The sequence below is a fragment of the Pituophis catenifer genome, unplaced genomic scaffold (genome assembly GCF_029215685.1).
Source record: "Pituophis catenifer annectens isolate HBS135680 unplaced genomic scaffold, rPitCat1.0.hap2 SCAF_1, whole genome shotgun sequence".
In the NCBI taxonomy this organism is placed as follows: Eukaryota; Metazoa; Chordata; class Lepidosauria; order Squamata; family Colubridae; genus Pituophis; species Pituophis catenifer.
This window is the reverse complement of record NW_027256881.1, coordinates 248,336,561-248,358,194: the sequence shown is the minus strand read 5'-3', so window position 1 is coordinate 248,358,194 and position 21,634 is coordinate 248,336,561. Positions and strand designations below refer to the sequence as shown.

The following is a 21,634-nucleotide window of genomic DNA, read 5'->3' as shown; positions in this document are numbered from 1 at the left end:
GCTCTCAAAATTTTCAAAATCTCATTATATGACAAATGTTCTTTCCTCTAACAAAAAATATATGGAATTATATTTTTATTTTCTACAAATTTGCCTTTGTTAAATTGCTTGCCTATGTTCATGTTCTCACAATTAGGTTGCATTTTTTTTAATAATCAGGAAGGAAAAGAATGTGCTGTATGCTTGTGTCATGCAGTAAAATACAACTATTATTGAAAGTCTAATTTAGGCCTACCTTGTCTTCGACTCTGTTCAGCCGGGCACCAACTGTATTAGTCCCTCGATCTTTATTTTTTTCTGCATAGAAAGGACACTTCTAGATAAATATCAAGTGTTACAATAGTATAGAATGAAGCCATGCAATTGCATTTAACTAGTCTAGCAGAGCTACTTAATTGAACCCTGCTGACAGATGGGTAATTTTATTACATTAACAGTAGTTTTTTTTATTCCTTTATTCGCATCAATTCAAGCCTTGCCTTGAATGGACTCAAGTTCATGTTATGCTTTAAATCAGAAGAATTCATGCATTCAGTTTAATAAATTTAAATTAAATTTAACACTAATTTAGCTGAAAAGTACAGTAGAGCATGAGTGAGAGTCCATGTGGTGTATGGTTAAGGTGTTGGACTAAGAGCAGAGAGACCCTTAGGTCAGGGGTGGTATTCACTTACCTTGGCTACCAGTTTGCAAATGTAAGCACGCAGGCCTTCTCCACGTATGCGCGGAGGGTAAAAAACGGGACGTGATGACATCTGGGTGGGTGCGTGGGTGGAGCCTTCTGCTGCCAGCGCTACCGGATTGCACAATCCAGATAGAACCGGCTGAATTTCACCACTGCCTTAGGTGTCTCTGAGGATAGATCTCTCTTAGGCACATAAGTTACTGCTGAGTAACTCTGAGCCACTTACATTCTCTCAGCCCTAGACTGGGAAACTGAAAAACATCCCAGAATGCAGCAATGGGAAACCACTTCTATCTGTCCTTAAAATTGTCAAGATTGATTCAAAAACACCAAAACAAAGTACAGAATAAGAGTGAGACTTACCTCTTGAAGTATGTTGGTGTGCTTATTGATGATCATTATCATCATCCATGAAATGTTAGTATACATTCATGGGTTTTATAGAATGTTTATTTGGATTCTGATTTCCCACAAAAGAAATATAGAGAAACTATGGTTTCATTGTAAATTTTGAAAACTATAAGGATGAGCACAACTCGTTCAATTGCTATATCCACTAGGGATCTATATACTACCCAAAACCTTGGATGAATTCCACAGAATCCCCAAGTTAGTGCTATTGAACTATAACTTTCACAATGTTAATTGTAACTTGGCAGAAGCCAAAAATTACTAAAAGCATGAGAATAATTGTATTAGCTATTTCAATTAATTTCTTTTAAATATAATTCATTCAGTGCTTTTGATTCTGTTTTGATTTTTTTTTGTCATTGGTTTGTCCATTGGTTGGACGAGTTGCTATTTCTATGAGACTTTTTTTTTTTTTTGAAAAGTACTTGACTTGTAACATATTGAAGATACATTCTGTGCTTTTCTAGGATGGTGACTTACCTGAGAGAGAAATAAATAGTGATGGCTTTCCTATAGATTGGTCCAATCTAGAGAGAAAGAAATTTTTTTAAAGTAAGAAACCAAACATTTTCCCCCAGGTAAAAAATGGGCAGCTAAAAACAATTCTAATTGTTTTGTACATTCCTACCAATAATGAAAGAAGGTCTTACACAGTTATTGGTTTATTTGCAAAATATGCTTTGAACTTTTTATTGTGATTTTTAGAGATATTGTATGTGATCTAAAAACGGCTCCATAAAGAAGCTATTCATTCACTAAATATTTAGTGTTGTCTGTTAACACTTTCTGATATTAACACTTCCACAAAGATATGGAGATGTTGAATTAATGAGTTCCAAATATTGATTGGCAGCAATAAAGCAATTTTAAAACAATGTTCTTTTAATGTAATTTTGTCCTGTGGGGTTTTTTTTGCTATGTTCAAAAAGACACTAATCGATAGAATAAATGATAGAATAAATTAAATACATGGGAGATGAAGGATGATGGTTCTTATTTGTGAAGATCTTACAATCAAGTTGAAGAAAATAAAAGGGAAGACAGGAGAAAAATGGGATAGTTTGGGTTCATGCATCACTCTAAGTCAGGGGTCTCCAAAGTTGGCAACTTTAGGAGTTTTGGAATTTGACTCCCAGAATTCGTTAGCCAGCCATGCTGGCTGGGGAATTCTGGGAGTTAACGTCCACAAGTCTTAAAGTTGCCAAGTTTGGAGACCCCTGTTCTAAGTCATATCATGGCATGTTTGGATTTGGATTAGTATGTCCTGTCAACCCAGCCATTATGGTTTGTAAACATAATTTATGGCTTAGCATATTGTAAGAATCCAGCCAACAGTAACTTATTCAGTAAAGCCTAGTTATAACACACCATGGCTTAGAGCAATCTGTTAACCTTCTCAATATGAAAATACTCCCAAGTCCTGTCATGCCAAATTTTCTAACCCACTTCTATTGCCTATTGCATTCTTTTTAATTCCTTTTCCTAAGGGTGTGATCAGACAGGATACATTAACATTGAAGTTCCATGCAGGTAAGGAAGTATGTTAGGGAAACATCATGGGGCACTCTTTAATCCTTCATATTTGTAAGATACTGTGGCAGAAATTGTTTCCACAATTAAAAATTGATGGCATTTAACGTGGGACAGCGTGGATACCGTGGGCTGCAATTTGTCCGTGCATGTTCAGAATATACTTTTTAAAAAAATCATTAAGTTTAGAAGATGAATTCTGGACCATACCTTCTTTGAAGCTCTTTTATTCGGACCATTAAGTTGAGATGACCCTGAGAATATTGTTCTATCACATCACGTACATCATAAGGCTTTCTAGCTTGCTGTGAAAATAGAAAATAATAACTATAATAGTAATTCAAATCTCATTATAGTACGCCATGCCTATGTGGCTACTAGTTGAAATAAGGAAAAATAGAAAGCTAGCCTTTTCATTTTCACAGCTTTTTCATATAATTTTACATAATAAGGATAAGGACTAAAGGGTATAACTCAGGTTCTTCGTTAAAATGGTTATTCCTTGTGTTTTAGTGATACACCTAGATGATGGCTGGACATGTAGAAAGCCCTTTTCATGAGTTAAGGAACTAGTTTGTTAAATATTGTGCCCTAATGTATTTAGAGCACTGAATATAAAAGAATAGGCCTAGAAACAAACTGTAAGTCAGTGAAGTTGGTTTAAAAACTGATCTTTTTTGTTATTGGTTATAAAGTTGTGAGAGTGATGATAATTTACTTAGTGGTCGCACTATCTCTGATATGTTACATATTCTCCACTTATCATCTCACCCCATAAAAGGCACCGTGTTGATAACAGCCTGCTGTGAGTCAGTCTCTCTCTCCTTCTCCCCCCCCATCTATTATAAATGGTAATGCGGAGATTTTTCTAATTTGAACATAAATTCAACTGGGTAGTATTTGGAATAAATCCACCACTGCATATGATGTACAGTATTGTTGTTCAGTACACTTTAAATTCTTTCATCTTTTTATAAATGTTAAAAAAAATTTCTCCATCTACTTTTAAATTGAAGTGCTTCGTATATCATACAAAAATTAGGGATTTTAGGAAATGATACAAGAACCTCTTTTAAAATTACTGAATGTTAAAGTGGCCTCACAGTTTCTTACGCTAGAAGGCAGCTGAATGTATGCATCTGGGAAAATAGAAATCACCCTGCTCCAAACTCCTTAACAGATTGCATCATAGAATTTAATAGCTAAAGTTATAATAAATTAGACTGGACTCCAAAGAGTGATCCCTGTTAGCTAAAATAGTGTCCTCCTACCATGGCATGCCCCTTTATGGATTACTGCCTTGTCGTCGTGAAGAGGCTTGCGTAGCTAAATGAAGCTATGAGCTATGCCGTGCAGGGCCACCCAAGACGGACAGATCTTAGCAGAGAGTTCTGACAAAACGTGACCCACTGGAGAAGGAAATGGCAATCCACTCCAGTATCTTTGCCATGAAAATCCCATGGACAGTACCAAAAGGAAAAAAGATATGATGCCGGAAGATAAGCCCCTCAAGTCGGAAGGTGTCCAATATGCTACTGGGGAAGAGCAGAGGGCTAGTACTAGTAGCGTCAGAAACAGTGAAGTGACTGGGCCAAGGCCAAAAAGATGCTCAGCTGTGGATTCATCTGGTGGTGAAAGGAAAGTCTGATGCTGTAAAGATTTTTTCTCCATAGGAACCTGGAATGTAAGATCCATGAATCAAGGCAAGCTGGACGTGGTCAAACAAGAGATGACAAGACTGAACATCGACATCTTAGAATCAGCGAACTAAAATGGACAGGAATGTGTGAATTTAATTCAGATGACCATCAGGTATACCACTGCGAGCAAGAATCCCTCAGAAGAAATGGAGTAGCCTTCATAATCAATAAAAGAGTAGGAAAAGCAATACTGATAGAATGTTCTCAGTTCAAATCCAAGGCAAACCATTCAATATCACAGTAATCCAAGTCTATGCCCCAACCACTGGTACTGAAGAGGATGAAATTGGCCGGTTCTATGAAGCCTTACAGCACCTTATAGAATTAACATCAAAAAATGACGTCCTTATTGTCATGGGGGATTGGAATGCTAAAATAGGAAGCCAAAAGATAATCAGAATGACAGGCAAGTTTGGCCTTGGAGTACAAAATGAAGCAGGGCACAGGCTGATAGAATTTTGTCAAGAGGATACAATGGTCATAGCAAACACTCTTTTCCAACAACCCAAGAGACGACTCTACACATGGACATCACCAGATGGTCAACACAGAAATCAGATTGACTATGTGCTCTGTAGCCAAAGATGGAGAAGCTCCAAACTCCTTAACAGATTGCATCATAGAATTTAATAGCTAAAGTTATAATAAATTAGACTGGACTCCAAAGAGTGATCCATTAGGCAAAATAGTGTCCTCCTACCATGGCATGCCCCTTCATGGATTACTGCCTTGTCGTGGTGAAGGGGCTTGCGTAGCTAAATGAAGCTATGAGCTATGCTGTGCAGGGCCACCCAAGACGGACAGGTCATAGCAGAGAGTTCTGACAAAACGTGATCCACTGGAGAAGGAAATAGCAACCCACTCCAGTATCTTTGCCATGAAAACCCCATGGATAGTACCAAAAGGAAAAAAGATATGATGCCGGAAGATAAGTCCCTCAAGTTGGAAGATGTCCAATATGCTACTGGGAAGAGCAGAGGGCTAGTACTAGTAGTGTCAGAAAGAGTGAAGCGACTGGGCCAAAGCCGAAAGGACACTCAGCTGTGGATGTATCTGGTGGTGAAAGGAAAGTCTGATGCTGTAAAGATTTTTTCTCCATAGGAACCTGGAACCTTGTTTTTACAGTCAGTAAAAACAAGACCAAGAGCTGATTATAGCTCAGATTATGAGCTTCTCATTGCAAAATTTCAGGCAAAGATGGGCATGATAAAGGACCAAAATGGCAGGGACATAACAGAGGCAGAAGAGATTAAGAAGAGGTGGCAAAATTACACAGAAGAACTATACAAGAACGAGCTTAACGTCCCTGATAACCATGATGGGGTGGTCACTGGCCTCGAGCCAGACATCCTAGAATGTGAAGTCAAATGGGCCTTAGGAAATCTGAGCAACAACAAAGCTAGTGGAGGTGACAGTATTCCAGCTGAGCTATTCAAAATCTTAAAAGAGGATGCAGTAAAAGTGCTACACTCAATTTGCCAGCAAATTTGGAAAACTCAACAGTGGCCACAGGATTGGAAAAGGTCAGTTTACATTCCAATTCCAAAGAAAGGCAATGCCAAAGAATGTTCAAACTATCGTACCATTGCACTCATTTCACATGCTAGTAAAGTTATGCTTAAAATCTTACAAGCTAGGCTCCAGCAGTATGTGGATTGAGAACTACCAGAAGTACAGACAGGATTTTGAAGAGGCCACACAAGACCATCTGTGGGGGACAGATCGGCGTGACATGGAAATGTACAAATACCATGGAACCTTGGGCATGGGTGATGGTGGTGGGGATAGTACGGCGACAGAGGAGACAAATGGAGCACGGGTGTGGGTGGTGGAATCATAACGGTGCTCGGGAAATAGTGGAAGTGTGCGGGAAACAGCAGAGCCGTCAAGAGCCATCAAGACTGTCAGGTTGGTTTGGTGCATCCTGATGACGTCAGAGCGAGCGACGGCGTGCTGGTGTTGCGTGGTGGATTTGAAACAACCGTCAAACAGCTGAGGAACAACAAGCTGACGCCTACTTGCAGAGGAGCAAGGCGGTGCTATAAAAGGGCACTGAGAGGCAGAAGCTCTTAATGCCACCTTTACACCATTTGCATTCTGGGATCTTCTAACAGCCACCATTGTAGTGTGTAATAAACCGGGTTTGAATCACCACTCAGCATCTGGAAGGTTTGTTCTGCCCGATATCCGCAAAGGTGGCTTAGAGAGCCGAGAGGAACTAGAGATCAAATTGCCAACATACGCTGGATCATGGAGAAAGCTAGGGAGTTCCAGAAAAACATCTATTTCTGCTTCATTGACTATGCTAAAGCCTTTGATTGTGTGGATCACAACAAATTGTGTCAAGTTCTTAAAAAGATGGGAGTATCAGACCATCTTATTTGTTTCTTGAGAAACCTATATGCGGGTCAAGAAGCAACAGTGAGAACTGGACATGGAACCACTGATTGGTTCAAAATTGGGAAAGGAGTCCGGCAAGGCTGAATACCGTCACCCTGCCTATTTAACTTATATGGAGAGCACATCATGAGAAAGACGGGGCTAGATGAATCAAAAGTTGGAATTAAGATTGCTGGGAGAAATATCAACAACCTCAGATATGCAGATGATACCTGACTAATGGCAGAAAGCAAAGAGGAACTAAAGAGCCTCTTGACACTGGTGAAAAAGAAGAGTGCAAAAGTTGGCTTGAAACTCAATATTAAGAAAACTAAGATCATGGCATCGAGCCCTCTCAATTCCTGGCAAATAGATGGGGAAGAAATAGAGGTAGTGACAGATTTTATTTTCCTGGGCTCCAAGATCACTGCAGATGGGGACTGCAGCCATGAAATTAAAAGACGCTTGCTCCTGGGGAGCAAGGTAACATGAGGAAAACTCTTGCAGAAGGCATGCTGGAGAATGGCACACTCTGTCGTTCTCTATCCTTTCATGCTGAGGCATGCTATTCTTCTCCAAAGTTTCCCTCAGAGTCAAAATGGGAAAGCAAAAGGGGAAGTACCAGCTGCAGGAAGTTCTGAGTAGTATAACCAAACAATGGTCAAGTCCAAGCGTGTGTAACATTCTTTGAAGTACAAAGAACTTTGAACTATTTTGTTTGCCAGAAAGCCCTCTGAAGTGATTACAGAAAATTGCATACACAGTTCTTGATTGATAACAAGGTAACTGAATTACGTATAAAACACTGCCCAGTTTGTGGTGATACTTTGAAATCTAAAGCTATAAATACATCAAGAGCATCTAGTGACATCACTGAAAGCCACAATAGACACTGTTATTACTGGGGCCCTAAACTTGTACAGTAACGTTTATTATTTATTTTAGTAACTGTTCTAGTGGTCGTGTCCTGCTCGTAGATATCCCAGAGATATCCGGTTTATTACTGCAGGAAGCAGGATGCTGCATTCGATGGACCTTCGGTTTGATGGGATATAGTTCTTCTTATATTCTTAAATAAATGTTTATTATTTATTTATTTATTTATTTTATTTATTATGTCGCATTTCTATGCCGCCCAACTCCCAAGGGACTCTGGGCATCTTACAACAAAGAATAAAACAATGCGAACAATCCCATAAAAAATGTTAAAAAGAAAAACATTAAAACATTAAAAACTTTAAAAACGTTAAAACACATGCTCTCCAATTCGTGGCCGGGTCTCGCAAGATCATTATAATGAGATCAATGGCCCCAGGCCTGCCAGAAGAGGCAGGTCTTCACCGCTTTGCGGAAAGCCAATAGGCTGGGGGCGGTCCTGACCTCAGGAGGTAATTGGTTCCAGAGAGCCGGGGCAGCCACAGAGAAGGCCCTCCCCCGCGGGCCCGCCAGCCGACATTGTTTAGCTGACGGGACCCGGTGGAGACCGACTCTGTGGGATCTTACCGGTCGCTGGGAGCTATGTGGTAGAAAGCGGTCTCGAAGATAGCCTGGCCCTGAGCCATATAGGGCATTAAAGGTAATGACCAACACCTTGAATTGTACCCAGAGACCAATAGGGAGCCAGTGCAGCTCATAGAGAATTGGTGTAATGTGGGTGTATCTAGGCGCACCCACTATGACTCGTGTGGCTGCATTCTGGACCAACATTAAAGAAGTGACTAACCATACTATAAAAATATTAGACTGTACTATGAGAGTTTTCCCCTAACCTGTTGCCCTCAAGAAATATTAAATTAAAGCAGGATGTTCTGAAGTTACTATCTACTATATATCTGAAATGCTGCTCTCTAAATTGGAGACGCTGCTTTATAAAATGAGGATTCCAGAATGTTCCAACAGATTTTGGAGTTCTGTGCTCCCTGTTTCTTGATGTTCCTCTCTTTCAAGCATTTGGCAAATCTGTTTTAATAAATGAAAGACAACATATCAATGTTAAAATATCAATGTGGTTTGCTTATGGAATGGCTGCATGACTTGGTTAATTGTCTATGCAAAGACTGTAGGCATGGCTGATGATTGGAAGAATGCCATTATCACTCCTTTACGAAAACAGAATGTTAACAAGAGAGAATGCAAAACTACAGAAGGATTAATTTATCAAGTGCTGAATTCTGATCAAAAGCATGTAAGACATGACTGTGAAAAAAAACTTTTGGCATATATAGCACAGCTTTATTCAAAGCAGGAAGTGCGCCAAACAGATATTTGAACTTTAGCAAAGTCTTAGCCTCCTTATGTGAATGTGACAAATGTATGCCTGTTGATTTATAGAAAGCATATGATAAGAGATTTGAAATATGAAATATTTTGCATGAATACAGACTTGAAGGATGTTTGTGAATGAGATATGAACGCTATATGAGGGAAGTAAAACATACATGACAACAAACGGAATGCTTAGGAAATAGTTCAACTTGAAACAATGACCAAGGCAAGGATGTGTGGTGTCCATGAGCTCCTTAATGCATTTATATGTAGATGAATAACGAAAGATTGTTATGAGGTATGCTAATTGGGGATATGAAGGCAAATTGACTTTTTATGCAGACAGTGTTGCATTGTTCGCTAAGAAACTGAAAGATTTCTAGATAGACTGATACAACAAGGGAGTAGGGGAATTAAACATTAATGAATCAATGACTAAGGAAATTGTTTTGATAGGGAATTGAGTGAATGGTTTCAAGCTATGTATAAATAGCAACAAATTGAAGCAAATAGATGTTATTTTGTAATTCGATAGAATTTTTTACTAAGCATAGGGAAATTATAAGATGTACAAGTACCGATAAAAAAAATAGAAGCCAGTATGTGGTCTGTGGTAAAGAATGTTTATTGAAAAAATGTATGGATATAAATGTAGAAAAGTTAATTGGAGTGGAAAAAAACAGGATGTTTTGCATAACATTGTTTATCCCAAAAAGAAATAGCACAATAGGTAGATATTTATACTTGTAAGATGATTCTTTGGAATTTTACTGCTCCTTGAACACTTAAGTCACTACTTCTGATTATAGATAGGTCTCATTTTGTGGATCAGATGTGGAAAACGATTTTCTGGTAGTCATTAGAGAAGAGAAATTTTAATATTTTTTTTTACCAGTTTACTAGTTCCAAATTCCATTTCTTAGTTGTACTGATTGCACAGCTTTACATGATTAAAGACTGTGACTGCAAACAGCTCAGCTGAATTTTAATTGGAAAGATGGAAAAAAAAGATGTAAAGAAACCTGAAATGTTCCAGCATAAATTCTATTTTGCTCAATTAAATCAATAAAAAAAATTATGTTTGGAGTTTGTGTAAGAAAGAACTTGATGACATTGATCTTGTAGTAGAACTGATGGTATGGCTCTTCTTCTCAACTCTTCCTTTGATGAAGCCAGATAGAAGGAAATAAATTTTCTTTACTGGTCCTGATAATACCATTCATTTCCTTCCCCAGTAAACTGAAGTATGCTCTATGGCTGAAACTGTAGAGAAATGAATGGCTATGCAAATTGTTGCGTTTTCTTTTTTCTATGCTGTTTCCAATCAATGATGATATTATTATTATCCAGTTTTATTAATTTACCATTATCTTGATTAAAATCTGCTTTGTAATTTCAAAAACAAAAGCCTGAGCTCCCTGAGCTGAAGAAGCTTCTTGGATGAGAAGCGAAATGTCTTCAAAGAAAAACCAGAAAGTTCAGTTGAAAAAACAGCCATGATGACAACCATGATGATGGTTTGGGACAACCATGATGACTGAGAATCTCCATAGTCCCTAAATTCCCTGTTGTTGGGAGATGAATATAGCTGAAGTTTTTGTAAATTATCAAATGTGATCTCTGAGGATTTGTGTGGCTTCAGGTACAACCATACCATAATCACAATAGTAAAATGGGGTGCCTACTTCTGCTTAATCATTAAGAAGCATACATTTTTTATATGTATTTATAAAATCTTCATCAAACTAAAGCCTCCTACACTTTTTGTTGAAAACTTTCTCTAGCCACGATTTGTGGTTGCTCTGAGTCCCTAGGAGTATTAGGAAATAATCAAATACAGAATTATACTTCCTGTGAATGTATAACTTTTTTTTAAAAAAAGCATTGTTTTCAACCCTTTTGGTTGGAAATATGTGTTTAAAAGTTTATAGAAAACGTTTGCTGAATTTTAGAATCTAGACAGAAAGGTTGAGTAAGATTTCTATTACTTCTCAATGCAATTGTCTCTTTCTAGATTGGCAAAGGGGGCAGAGGGAAAAATAAAATATGCAATAATAATTATGTACTACTAACATCTGTACCATAGACCCTTTTGTTAAACTAGTATTTCAATTCAACCATTATTATTTTTTCACTTGCTGAATCATGCTAGAATAGGTTCGTTTACTCATTCTTTGCTTGTTTGCTTGCAATAAACACAGTTCTGTCTATGCTATTACATTCCAAGGTAAACAATATTATGAAAAATTCAGGACAATATGGCTATAATCCCAAGAAATGTTAATTTTGGTTCTAGGCTTTGTAACAGAATCTCAGCTAATGTGAGATAGAAACGAGGCTAAGGTAGAGTTCTAATCTCTAGGTCCATTAAATCAGTCCCACGCAGCTCAGAATTAACGAAGACACATGAGATTGTTTGCCTTGGAAGGAGACAGAGATAACAAAAGGGGAAAGGTCAAGTCCATTAGTAGAAAGTAACATTTTAATTCAGGCTGCATTTCAGAAACTTAGCCTGTTCCCATTGCATCCACAGTTGACTAACTTGCTGATAAACAGTCACCCTACTGAAGAATAGAGAGAAGAGTAGCAGTAGCTCGCTGATATTAAAATGGATTTCCCTGGCCTTTCCTTGTTTAAGACTGAAAAGAAGCAAAAACAGGAAAAAAAAAAGGGGGAAAAAAGGGGATTTCTTTTAAAAAAGTATTTTGTCAACAACTCACTTGAAATTTCTTCTTTGCCACAAAATACTGCATACGGCGTATCACTTTAATGGCAGAACGGTGATGTTCTTTTAAACTGTAAAGAAAAAAGGCAAAACTAAAAACCATGTACAAATTGTGTATTATTTATGCTACAACTGAATATCTTTCACAATATTAAGTCATGGAAAAAAAAAAAACATCCTGGCCCACTTAATCTTCCCTACTCTTTTTCAAATCACCATCGCTTACACTGAAAGGGCAGGGATTTTAGCTGACTGTTGGTTGAGGCTCAGGCCTGGGGTGCAGCCAAAGCTAATATTCTTTCCATAATGCATTAGCCAAGTATCTGAAAGCTCTAAAGAAAAGGGCACATTGATTTCACTGGAATCACAATACTCCACAAAGCTAAGAATATAAAACCAGCCATTGAAAGAAATAACATATCAGCACAGTACCAAATAGACAAAAAAGTATACTTTGAGAATGTGCCATTACCACTAATCCAAGTTGGATTACTAGAACAATTAATTTAAAATATTGGTTTAATAGGGATGCCTCCATTTTGTGCCACATGCCAATCTGCTCCAGTCCTCAAGTGAATTATTGTTTGGCACCAAATATGGAATCATATTATTAAAAAAAAAATCCCTATCATACCTGTTCTAACAAAAGGGAACTGTCTTTGCACGGTCCTCTAATATGCATTTGGCTGGATGTGTGTCAAGCAAGACTGTTCTATTCATTCAAAGTAATAATCTTTGCTTCACTAAAGTCAATTTAATACTGATGAAAGACAAGAGAGAGGCACCTGCCTATTAAAGAGACCAAATCACAGAAGTAACCCTGTGCAAATGTTCTCAGTTCTGTTACTAAGTAAGGATAGCAATAGCAATAGCACTTAGACTTATATACTGCTTCACAGTGCTTTATAACCCTTTCTAAGTGGTTTACAGAGTCAGCATTTTGACTGGGTTCCTCATTTTACCGACCTTGGAAGGATGGAAGGCTGAGTCAACCTTGAACCGGTCAGGATTGAGAGAATCAAACTCCTGGCAATGTGAGCAGAGTTAACCTGCAATATGCATCCTGACCACTGCGCCACCACGGCTGTTAGATAGTTTAGTAACATTCAAATGAGTTGAATGAACCTGATTCAATGTTACTTAGATCAACCCTTCTCTTCCTTCTCTACTGGCTGAGCTTTAACTACTGCTCCAGAAGTGTCTGCCAACTTTGTCCATTACAAATGCTTTCCCCATATCTGTTCGTTTATCATACTTCCTAGTCCTCACATGTCCACCACTGAATCCACCAAACTCTAAGTAGTCTAGTCTTTTCACAATTAGGACTATTTGGTTTTCTGTTAATGGAGGAACTCCACCTAAACAAGGCGAGGCTCGACTAATGCCAGTGTCCAAGTGAATAACTTCTCACAAAATAGTTTATTTAAAAGTGTTTTCTCAGTCCATGTGGATTTTAATACAAGCACAGGCATAACAAGTACAGAGAAGATACCCTACTTGTTTATACTCATAGAATCCAAGTCAATGTTTAACTCTCTGGATGCAAAAGCTATCATTTTTTTCAACTAAAACAAACAGCATGCATGCAAGCTGCTTATGCATTTGAATGAGCCCCAGACAAAATCAATTTAATGCTTAGAAACAATGGAAATAGAGTTTAGAAAAGTATCATGTTTATTTATTATTTTAATATTTCCCATACATACTTTTGTGTATGTATGTGTGTGTGTATGTGTATATATGCATATATATAATACATATATACATAAATAATTACATCAAAAAGTTTTGAAAAATTCTTACAACGCTACAATAAAGTAATAAATTCCATTTACTGTATATTCCTACTGCATAAAATAAATTTGTCACACCAAATTTAAAGGCCGGACATTCCAAATATGAAGTTTATACTTTGCTTAAAGTTTGAATTTCCTATTCTGAATGATCTTAATTATTGTCTGGATGGAATATGTTAATTTTGTAGATCATATCCTCTGCATTTACATTTTTATTAAATAATTTTGAATTAATTTGCTTTCTTTTCCTTTTGTGCTTGTATATAGATCTGCATTTATGCATGTCAGTATATATTTTGTCGTTTAGAAACAAATATAGGGATTTTTCTAAGAGGAAAATATTTCAGAAAGTTATTTAATATTCACCCAAAGAACATAATTTTCAGCAAGAAATTATTGAATTTATTTAATTATGTTTAGCTTAGGGAAATATTCTAAAGTTGAATACTGTAATTATCAATAAAAATGTAAATACTTTCCCCAATTGTTTGCAAGTTAGATCCATTTAAAGTTAATATATTACTTTAATCATGCCACTTCAGTAAAGGAATGAATAAAGCTAATTATATTTTCTAAATAAAGTAATGCTATACTGTTCTTAATTGCTGAAACATTTAAAAAAATCCAGAATGTTAAAAACAATATATGAAGAAGAAAAACAAATTAAATTTATGCAGAAAACCCCAACTTTAAACATATGTATTCAATATTCTTACCCAGAAAGAGATTTGTATAAATAAAGATAATCTATAGGAAAAACTTTGAAATACTGATCTGACTTGAATAAAAGCACTTTAATTGTAGGATTCTTTGAAATGTTTTGCTGCGCTGTTAACTTTCAGACCATGCAAATTTTATTTTTTTAATACTTTAATTAAAACTATAATAGTTTATTTGAAATTAAATATACTTTAGGCATTAGGAAATCCAACAACAGAAACTGAAGTAGTTTTAAATGTTGCAACAATGAATGTTAGGAAAAATATATAGTAAATCAATAGCAGGATTAATTACTGAAGGCCACTGAGTATCTTGACTTGTTCATAAATTTAAGACTAAAATTTATCACCTTATAAGAGTTTATCATAGAAATAATTTGAGTCTAATTTTAGCAAAATTTTTAGAAACATTTCCACAAAATTAAATTTTAATTTTGCCTCCCAACCTCAGATTATTTAATATGGGTAGTCCTTGAATTATGACCATAATTGAGCCCAAAATTTCTGTTGCTAAACAAAGCAGTCAGTAAGTGAGCTTTGCCCCATTTTTATGACCTTTCTTGCCACATTTGTTAAGTGAATCACTGTAGTTGTTAAATTAATAATACAGTTGCTAAGTGAATCTGGCTTTCCCATTGACTTTGCTTGTTAGAAGGTGATCAGATGCAACTGTCATGAATATGAGTCAGTTGCCAAGTGCATGAAGTTTGATCATGTGTCTATGGGGATGCCATAATGGTCATAAGTGTGAAAAACAGTCATAAGTCATTTTTTTCAGTACTGCTGTAACTTTGAATGGTCGCTAAATGAACTATTGTAAGTTGAGGACTAGCTGTAAGGGGGGAGTGAACCAACAGACATCTTTAGTTTAAAAGGAACAATTGTGACAGCATGGAGCTTAAGTTATTTTACTACTGGAAGAGCTATACAGCAGATTATTTTCTTGAGTCAAGCAGACATATACAAACATAAAATAGGTTAAAAGTGGTTTTAGTTTCTCCTTATCTTTAAAATGGCATATATATATATATTTATGTTTATATCAGGGATGTCAAACTGGTGGCCCGTGGGCTGGATGCGTCATGCACAGGCCATGTCCACCCCAGCTCCGTGAAGGAAAAAAAAGTCACAAAATGTCATATGACGGCAACGTGATGCTGCGAGTTTGACAGAGCTGATTTATATGCATTTGTTTTTCATCCTTGAGTGAATGGAGTTGATCTGTGCCACCTGGATTCCTTACGTAATGCATTGCATTTGAGACGACTAAGATGTAATGCTTAGAAGTTGAACTAGTAAATTAAATATAGAGGGGGGAAAAGGATTAGAAGGATGAAGAAGTTCTGTTTACTTATTCCTTCCTAATTTTTGCCTATAAACAAAAGTTAAAGCAACTTTTCTCGATACAATACTAATTAATATTTAAAAAAATAAACAGTATCCAAGTCAATGCATGCTCGGATAATGTCTAAAACAACAGCTTCCTTGACGATACAAGTACAGAATTGTTGAAAAGCAGACTATTTTAAAATAGTTAGTGCATAATCTGCTATTCAGCCTGTTCTTTCACCAAGTTTTATTTAAGCAGTTTATCTTATTGAGATTAGGATCTCTTTTATAAAGAAATACCTGGTAAAAGCAGGCCTCTGGTTTTGAATGTCAGGCTATATTTCAGTGAAGGAGGGGGGAAGAGGGCTTTTAATAGCAGAATGCTTTCTCAACGTAATCTTTATCAGGCAACTGGAGAACTAATGCCAACACATTAGAGATAATTCCTCTAGCACTATGGATCATCCAAAGACAGTTTGTTTATTGTCTTGAAGGCTCCCATTCTATTACCCTGCGTTTTTATCTTGGTTTTTTTCAGTTGGGCCTCCTTTAACATGATGTATTGAAAGATACAAAGGATATGCATGGTTTTCTTTAAAAAAAAAAAACTTTATGGCAAATTATACAAGGCATGCAACTGGAACCCCTTTAGGGAGGCAAACTTGTAAGACAAGGGAGTTGCGAGGGGTATTGCTGGAACAGGGGAAGTGCAAGTAGGGAAAAAAAATCGTGCCCATCATTCTCTCTTCTACATCATTCCAGCTCTGCTAGAGAATTCTTCTCTAGGGGGAAGGAGTGATGACAGCTGTACATGTTTGTAGTTAGGAAAACGTTTGTGCCATCCTAAAGTTATGATATAAACATTTTTTTAAAAAAATCATGATTAAATCACAACATGCTTGTATTCTCAATCTTGACCCAATAATCTTGTATTGTACTGGTGCTTGTAACCAACCGATTTTGATAACTGAGGACCAGCTGATCTGAATCAAGGAAGAGATTTTTATATGGCATTTCTATATACTTACATCACTTTTGGTTATGTGAATCAGATTTATCTAGTCATGCCTTGAATGAGATAAGAGGGGACATTTTAAATGGGCAGATTTGTTTATGGATCAGAACTGAATTGTTTATGGATCAGAAATGAAGGGACTGCAGTAAAGGTAACATATATCGAATTTATTTTATTTGTTTATCTATCTGAAATGACTGAAATGAACATTTCATTGTGTGACTGAGAACTACTACTGAAGTAGTCACAAACCTGAAGTCTGGAATCTGACCATGACCCTTCATACAATCAATTCTACTGAATGCCTTCACCTCAAGTTGTGTTGTTTGACCTCTTCAAATTATTATTCGTATTATCTCTTTTATTCATTAAATATGAAACTCAGTCAACTGAACATTTAAAAATGTATCACAAATATTATTGACTGGTGCTGATGGTTGATATGGGTTGCTGCCAGCACCCTAGGTATCAACCAAGTACCTTCTTAAGATGTACAATGTTCCAAGTGGTGCAGTTTTTTGCAGTCCCGCTGGCGTTATTGCAGGAAGCTGCAATTATTATTATTGTTGTTGTTATTATTATTTTCTAAACTGTGGAATAAAACTAAACAAGAAACTCCCCTAATTACAAATCGCTCAAATAAAATTAACTCAGAACCCAGCAAACAAATATTAACACTAAAATAAATAATGCAACAGTATAATTAAAAACAATGCTGTAGAACAAGGCTTAATGTACAATAATTGAAAACAACTGCTAACTTGGCATTGTCAATTACAGTAAATAAAAGTAGAGTGAAGAACATGATCCTATCCCAGTAATCAAATAAAAAGATCTTTAATCCCTCTTTTAAAGTTATAATTCCCAATCATGGGCACAAGTACCTCAAGACCTAGACTTGGAGACTATAATCCTACAGCAAGAAATCTGCCTGCTCACAAGAAGGTAAACAATAAACAGGATTGTAGGGAGAAAGGAGGGGAGACAGATACCAGGGAGTTATGACCATTAAGAGCTAGCAGCTTAAATTGGAGTCTGGCTTAAATAGGAAGCCAATGAAGACCCTTCATTATAAGGAGACATGCAAATACTGTGGAAAGTCCAGAGCAGACCTGAAAGCATTGTTGTATACCCAGATCAGGAATTGGAAAGAAGAATTGAGGACAGCTGCCAGGAGACCATTACAATAATCTAGGCATTATATAGTGAAGGCATACACCAGCCATGTTTTCTGTCTCCTCTGCTGCAATAATAGTCAACCGAGTAAAAATTATCAGTTACAAATTGCTCAAGAGGATATTAGATTTAATGGTTGCATAGGAATTAAAGGGAAAGGGAGAATCTGCCTCAGCAACAGGGCTAATTCCAGTAGATGGTCTTATTTGGCCATAATTCCACAGATTCTACTGCATGAATTGATTTATCACACTGAATAACACAAAACTCACAATCACACAAAACCCACATCCTCCAAAAGGGGCTTCAGATAATTAGGGAACTCTTCTAAGGAGTTTTTGTGAAACTTTTGTGAGTTTTTGAGTTGTTGGTGAAAAACCAGTACTTCTACAAGCACAGGTACTTATTCCTCATAGAATATACAGATTTACATAGAACATCCTTGACTTACAACAAGCCATTTAGCTATTGTTCAAAGTTACACTGGACAAAGTGATTTGTCTTTGCACTTATAACCATTGTAGCATCCCCATGGTCACATGATCAAACTCTGATGCATTATGATGGTTGCATATCCCAAGGTCATGTGATCACTACTTGCGACTTTCCCAACTGGCTTCTGACAAGCCAAGTTAATCGGGGGAAGCCATTTGATTAATGGCTACATGAGTCACTTAACAGCTGGAGTGATTTGCTTAACAACTGTGGCAAAAAGGTCATAAAATCAGGCATGACTCACTTAACAATCACCTTACTTAACAGCAGAAATTCTTCTGACCTGGTCAAAGGTCAAGGATTAGCTGTAATTTATTTATTTATTTATTTGCAACCAAAGCATAATGAAATACCTAAATTTTATTGCATGAAGAGAAGCTCCTTGTTAGAACACTGTTTTTGGTTATTGCTACAATAAGATTATACTCTTTCTTTCTGTCTTTCTGCCTCTCTCTCTCACACACACTTTTATAGTCCAAGATGAAGCTGAATAGCATAAATTCAAGGGTCATAATACACCATTTTATACAAGGATATTTCAGTATATAGAATCCATAACTAGAACCTATATTCTCAAGATAACCAATGAGTCTAAACTCAGGGATCCCTACACCCAATTTTTAAAAATCAATCTTGATTATATATACAGTATAGCTCTGTTTTCTTTCAGAATCTGAAGTAATGAATGGTTACATGAGACTGAAAAATGTAGTCTTGGCATATAAATAGTATAATCTTGCCAGCAAAAGGTTTTACAGTGCAGGTTGGACATAATCTTTCTTTCTCCCAAGAGCACTATAGTGTTTCTGGGCAAAGAGAAAGCAAATTATATTAACTATGTGGAAGAAACGCTTGCAAATGATTTTAACACAGAGAATATTTTCCTCTTTTGATTTATTTTTTTCCATTACTTGTTAGTGCTTTTTCCCCCTTACATATGCAAGATTTATATGTAAACAAACAAAGCAACAATTTTCATATTAAAATACTGAGACATTTTTCTAGCCAAACTTTATTATAAGATAAAGATTATTCTAGATATATCAATGCAAAAGTAAAATGAAATAACAAATTATGAATAAATAAAATGTTATTGCTTTTATTATGTTAATTATGTTATTTTTGCCTCAGATTTTTTAGAATAATGGGAGGTAATGTTATTTCAGAATATATACTTATTCAAGTCAGGATATATATATTTTGACTTTATTCATTATGTAAATACATACATTTAAAATAACCCTGATGAAAAGATGTCATCTGTAATTTTTTTATCTTGAAAAAAAATGTGTCCTGTAAAACTGGAGATAATGAAATGTCTTTATATTTTTTACATTATGCCTTTTTTTCAGAAATAAGCCCTGCTGAGTTTAGTGGAATTCACTGAATCATGTTATTTATTGGTCTTATTTTAATTAATTTATTAAAATATTAATGGAGCTTTCAGAATCCCTTACCAATTTAAAATAATTCTTAAGCAAAGCACAATGATTTTTTTTTTAAAGAACACACAACATAATCATACAAAATAAAAATAATTCCAGAATCAAAAAGACCTCAATGAGTGGCTCGCCCTTCCCAGAATGAGCTCATAGTACATGCTGGGTGATCATTACGTCTCTTCTGAAAGCAGCGGACTTTCAGTTACTTATCTGAATTAAATGGTATGTGGGTGAGCTCACTCTCTGTGTTTACCTATTTTATGTAGGTTACATTCTTCTTCATGAAACAGAGGTGTTTCAGGATCTATTTCTACAGGAATGTCCAAACAAATTCCATTCTGCACCAAACACCTGTAAAAAGTGAGTGGCCCCCTATTTGAAGGGACATCTTCTCCAACTTAAGCCTGCCCATGTAAAGTATGAAGCTTTGGTGATGTGGCTGGGGATGTTTAGCATAAAATGGTCTTCTGAAGAGGATTAGTTGCTTTGTTGATTCTGAAAGTATCTTTTTCTTTTCTCTCAGTACAAAATCTGTGTCATTTTATTCTGCTTTTAATCAGCCTGTTAGAGCCAATTGTTCAAACATTCTATTATTTTATTTTTCAGATACACTGAATATATTTTTGAAGGACAAAAATAAATTCTAGCCCAAATAAACATAAACACAGATTTTATTTATTTTACTTTTTCAAGAATTTACACACTGCCCTTCAAAACAAGCTTTTTCCAGGGTGGCATACAAAATATTTCAAAACGAGTGTCTGAAAAATGTAAACTTAAGGCAGCTGTATAAATTGAATTCCCAAAGCAACTAAAAATACATATGTAAAAAAACAGTACGTTAAACAAACAATTAAAGCAACCACCATACAGTAAAAAAGAAAGCATCAGAAATAAAATAAAAACGGATCTGTACCAGCAAGACAGTTGTTATTAAATAGGCTGGGAAAACAAAAAGGGGCTGCCTGTTGTTAAAAGGGTAGTAATAAATCCTGACCATATTTGTCCTTGGAAGGGGCCACCAGAAAGTAGATGCATTCCTAGGCTGTCACTCATAGTTGTTGGATGAGGGTGTGCAAAGAGAGAAATAGCTGCATTGGAAGAATTGTCCTTTAGGATCCTATAGTGTAATAACTAGCATCTTCTTAAACAAATTTGAGACTGTGAATTACATTGGTGCAATAAAATTATAACATCCAAGTTGTCATATTTTGATATTTCAATATTTGTAAACTGAAGTTATAAGGATTTATGAACGCATTTTCTTTAGGAACCCTGTTTACATATGTTAGTTCCTATCTTCATCTTACAACAATCTCATCTTTAGTGTTTGCATTAACAAAGTATTCCATTCAGCATCAGTCAGTAGAATTACATTCACTTAATGGGATTTCATACCTTGTCCTACTCTCTCAGATATACACTCCAATATTTCCAGAAGATATTTCAATCCCCTGAGCTGAATAGCTTCATGGAGCTTCAATGTTTACACTGACAGCTCACCAGGGTAAAATATGTCCCTTGGCCTAGGCTCCTAAGTGTTTGTTTATTGTGGGACTACAATATAGTATGTATTAGCTTACTATACCAGGGATCTCCAACCCCCAGGCTGCGGTCCACTACTGGGCTGTGGCCTATTCGGAACTCAGCCGTGACAGAGGCGGGCTGGTATGCACACACATAAGCACCTCAATTCTCTCTCATACAGCTCAACTAGCTCAAACAATGGGCTGGCACCCCTGTGCATGCACACACAGCTCCACTTGCAGTCAAGCTTCATGGCACACACCCTGGTCCATCACATGTGGTCTATGTGACATCACATAATGATTGTTGGGGACAATATGCTGACTATTTAAGCTGTTTGAAGCTGTATATAAGTCTAAGTGCTATTACTATATAGTCTGACAGGCATGGAATTGTATGCTTGCAAGTAGAGTAGTTGGAAGTTCAGGCTTCAGTATTGC

General features: G+C 36.3%; 1 protein-coding gene across 1 annotated transcript in view; it reads right to left on the bottom strand.

The window, feature by feature from the left end:
- KCNQ1 (potassium voltage-gated channel subfamily Q member 1) overlaps positions 1–21,634 on the bottom strand; it is a 379,098-nt gene that overhangs the window by 115,294 nt on the left and 242,170 nt on the right. The window contains exons 14-17 of the mRNA XM_070957421.1: positions 11,691–11,766; positions 2,837–2,931; positions 1,577–1,623; positions 236–297 (exon numbers count right to left, since the gene is read on the bottom strand). Of these exons, the coding sequence (XP_070813522.1) occupies positions 236–297; positions 1,577–1,623; positions 2,837–2,931; positions 11,691–11,766 (280 nt within the window). The remainder of the gene's footprint in view (positions 1–235; positions 298–1,576; positions 1,624–2,836; positions 2,932–11,690; positions 11,767–21,634) is intronic.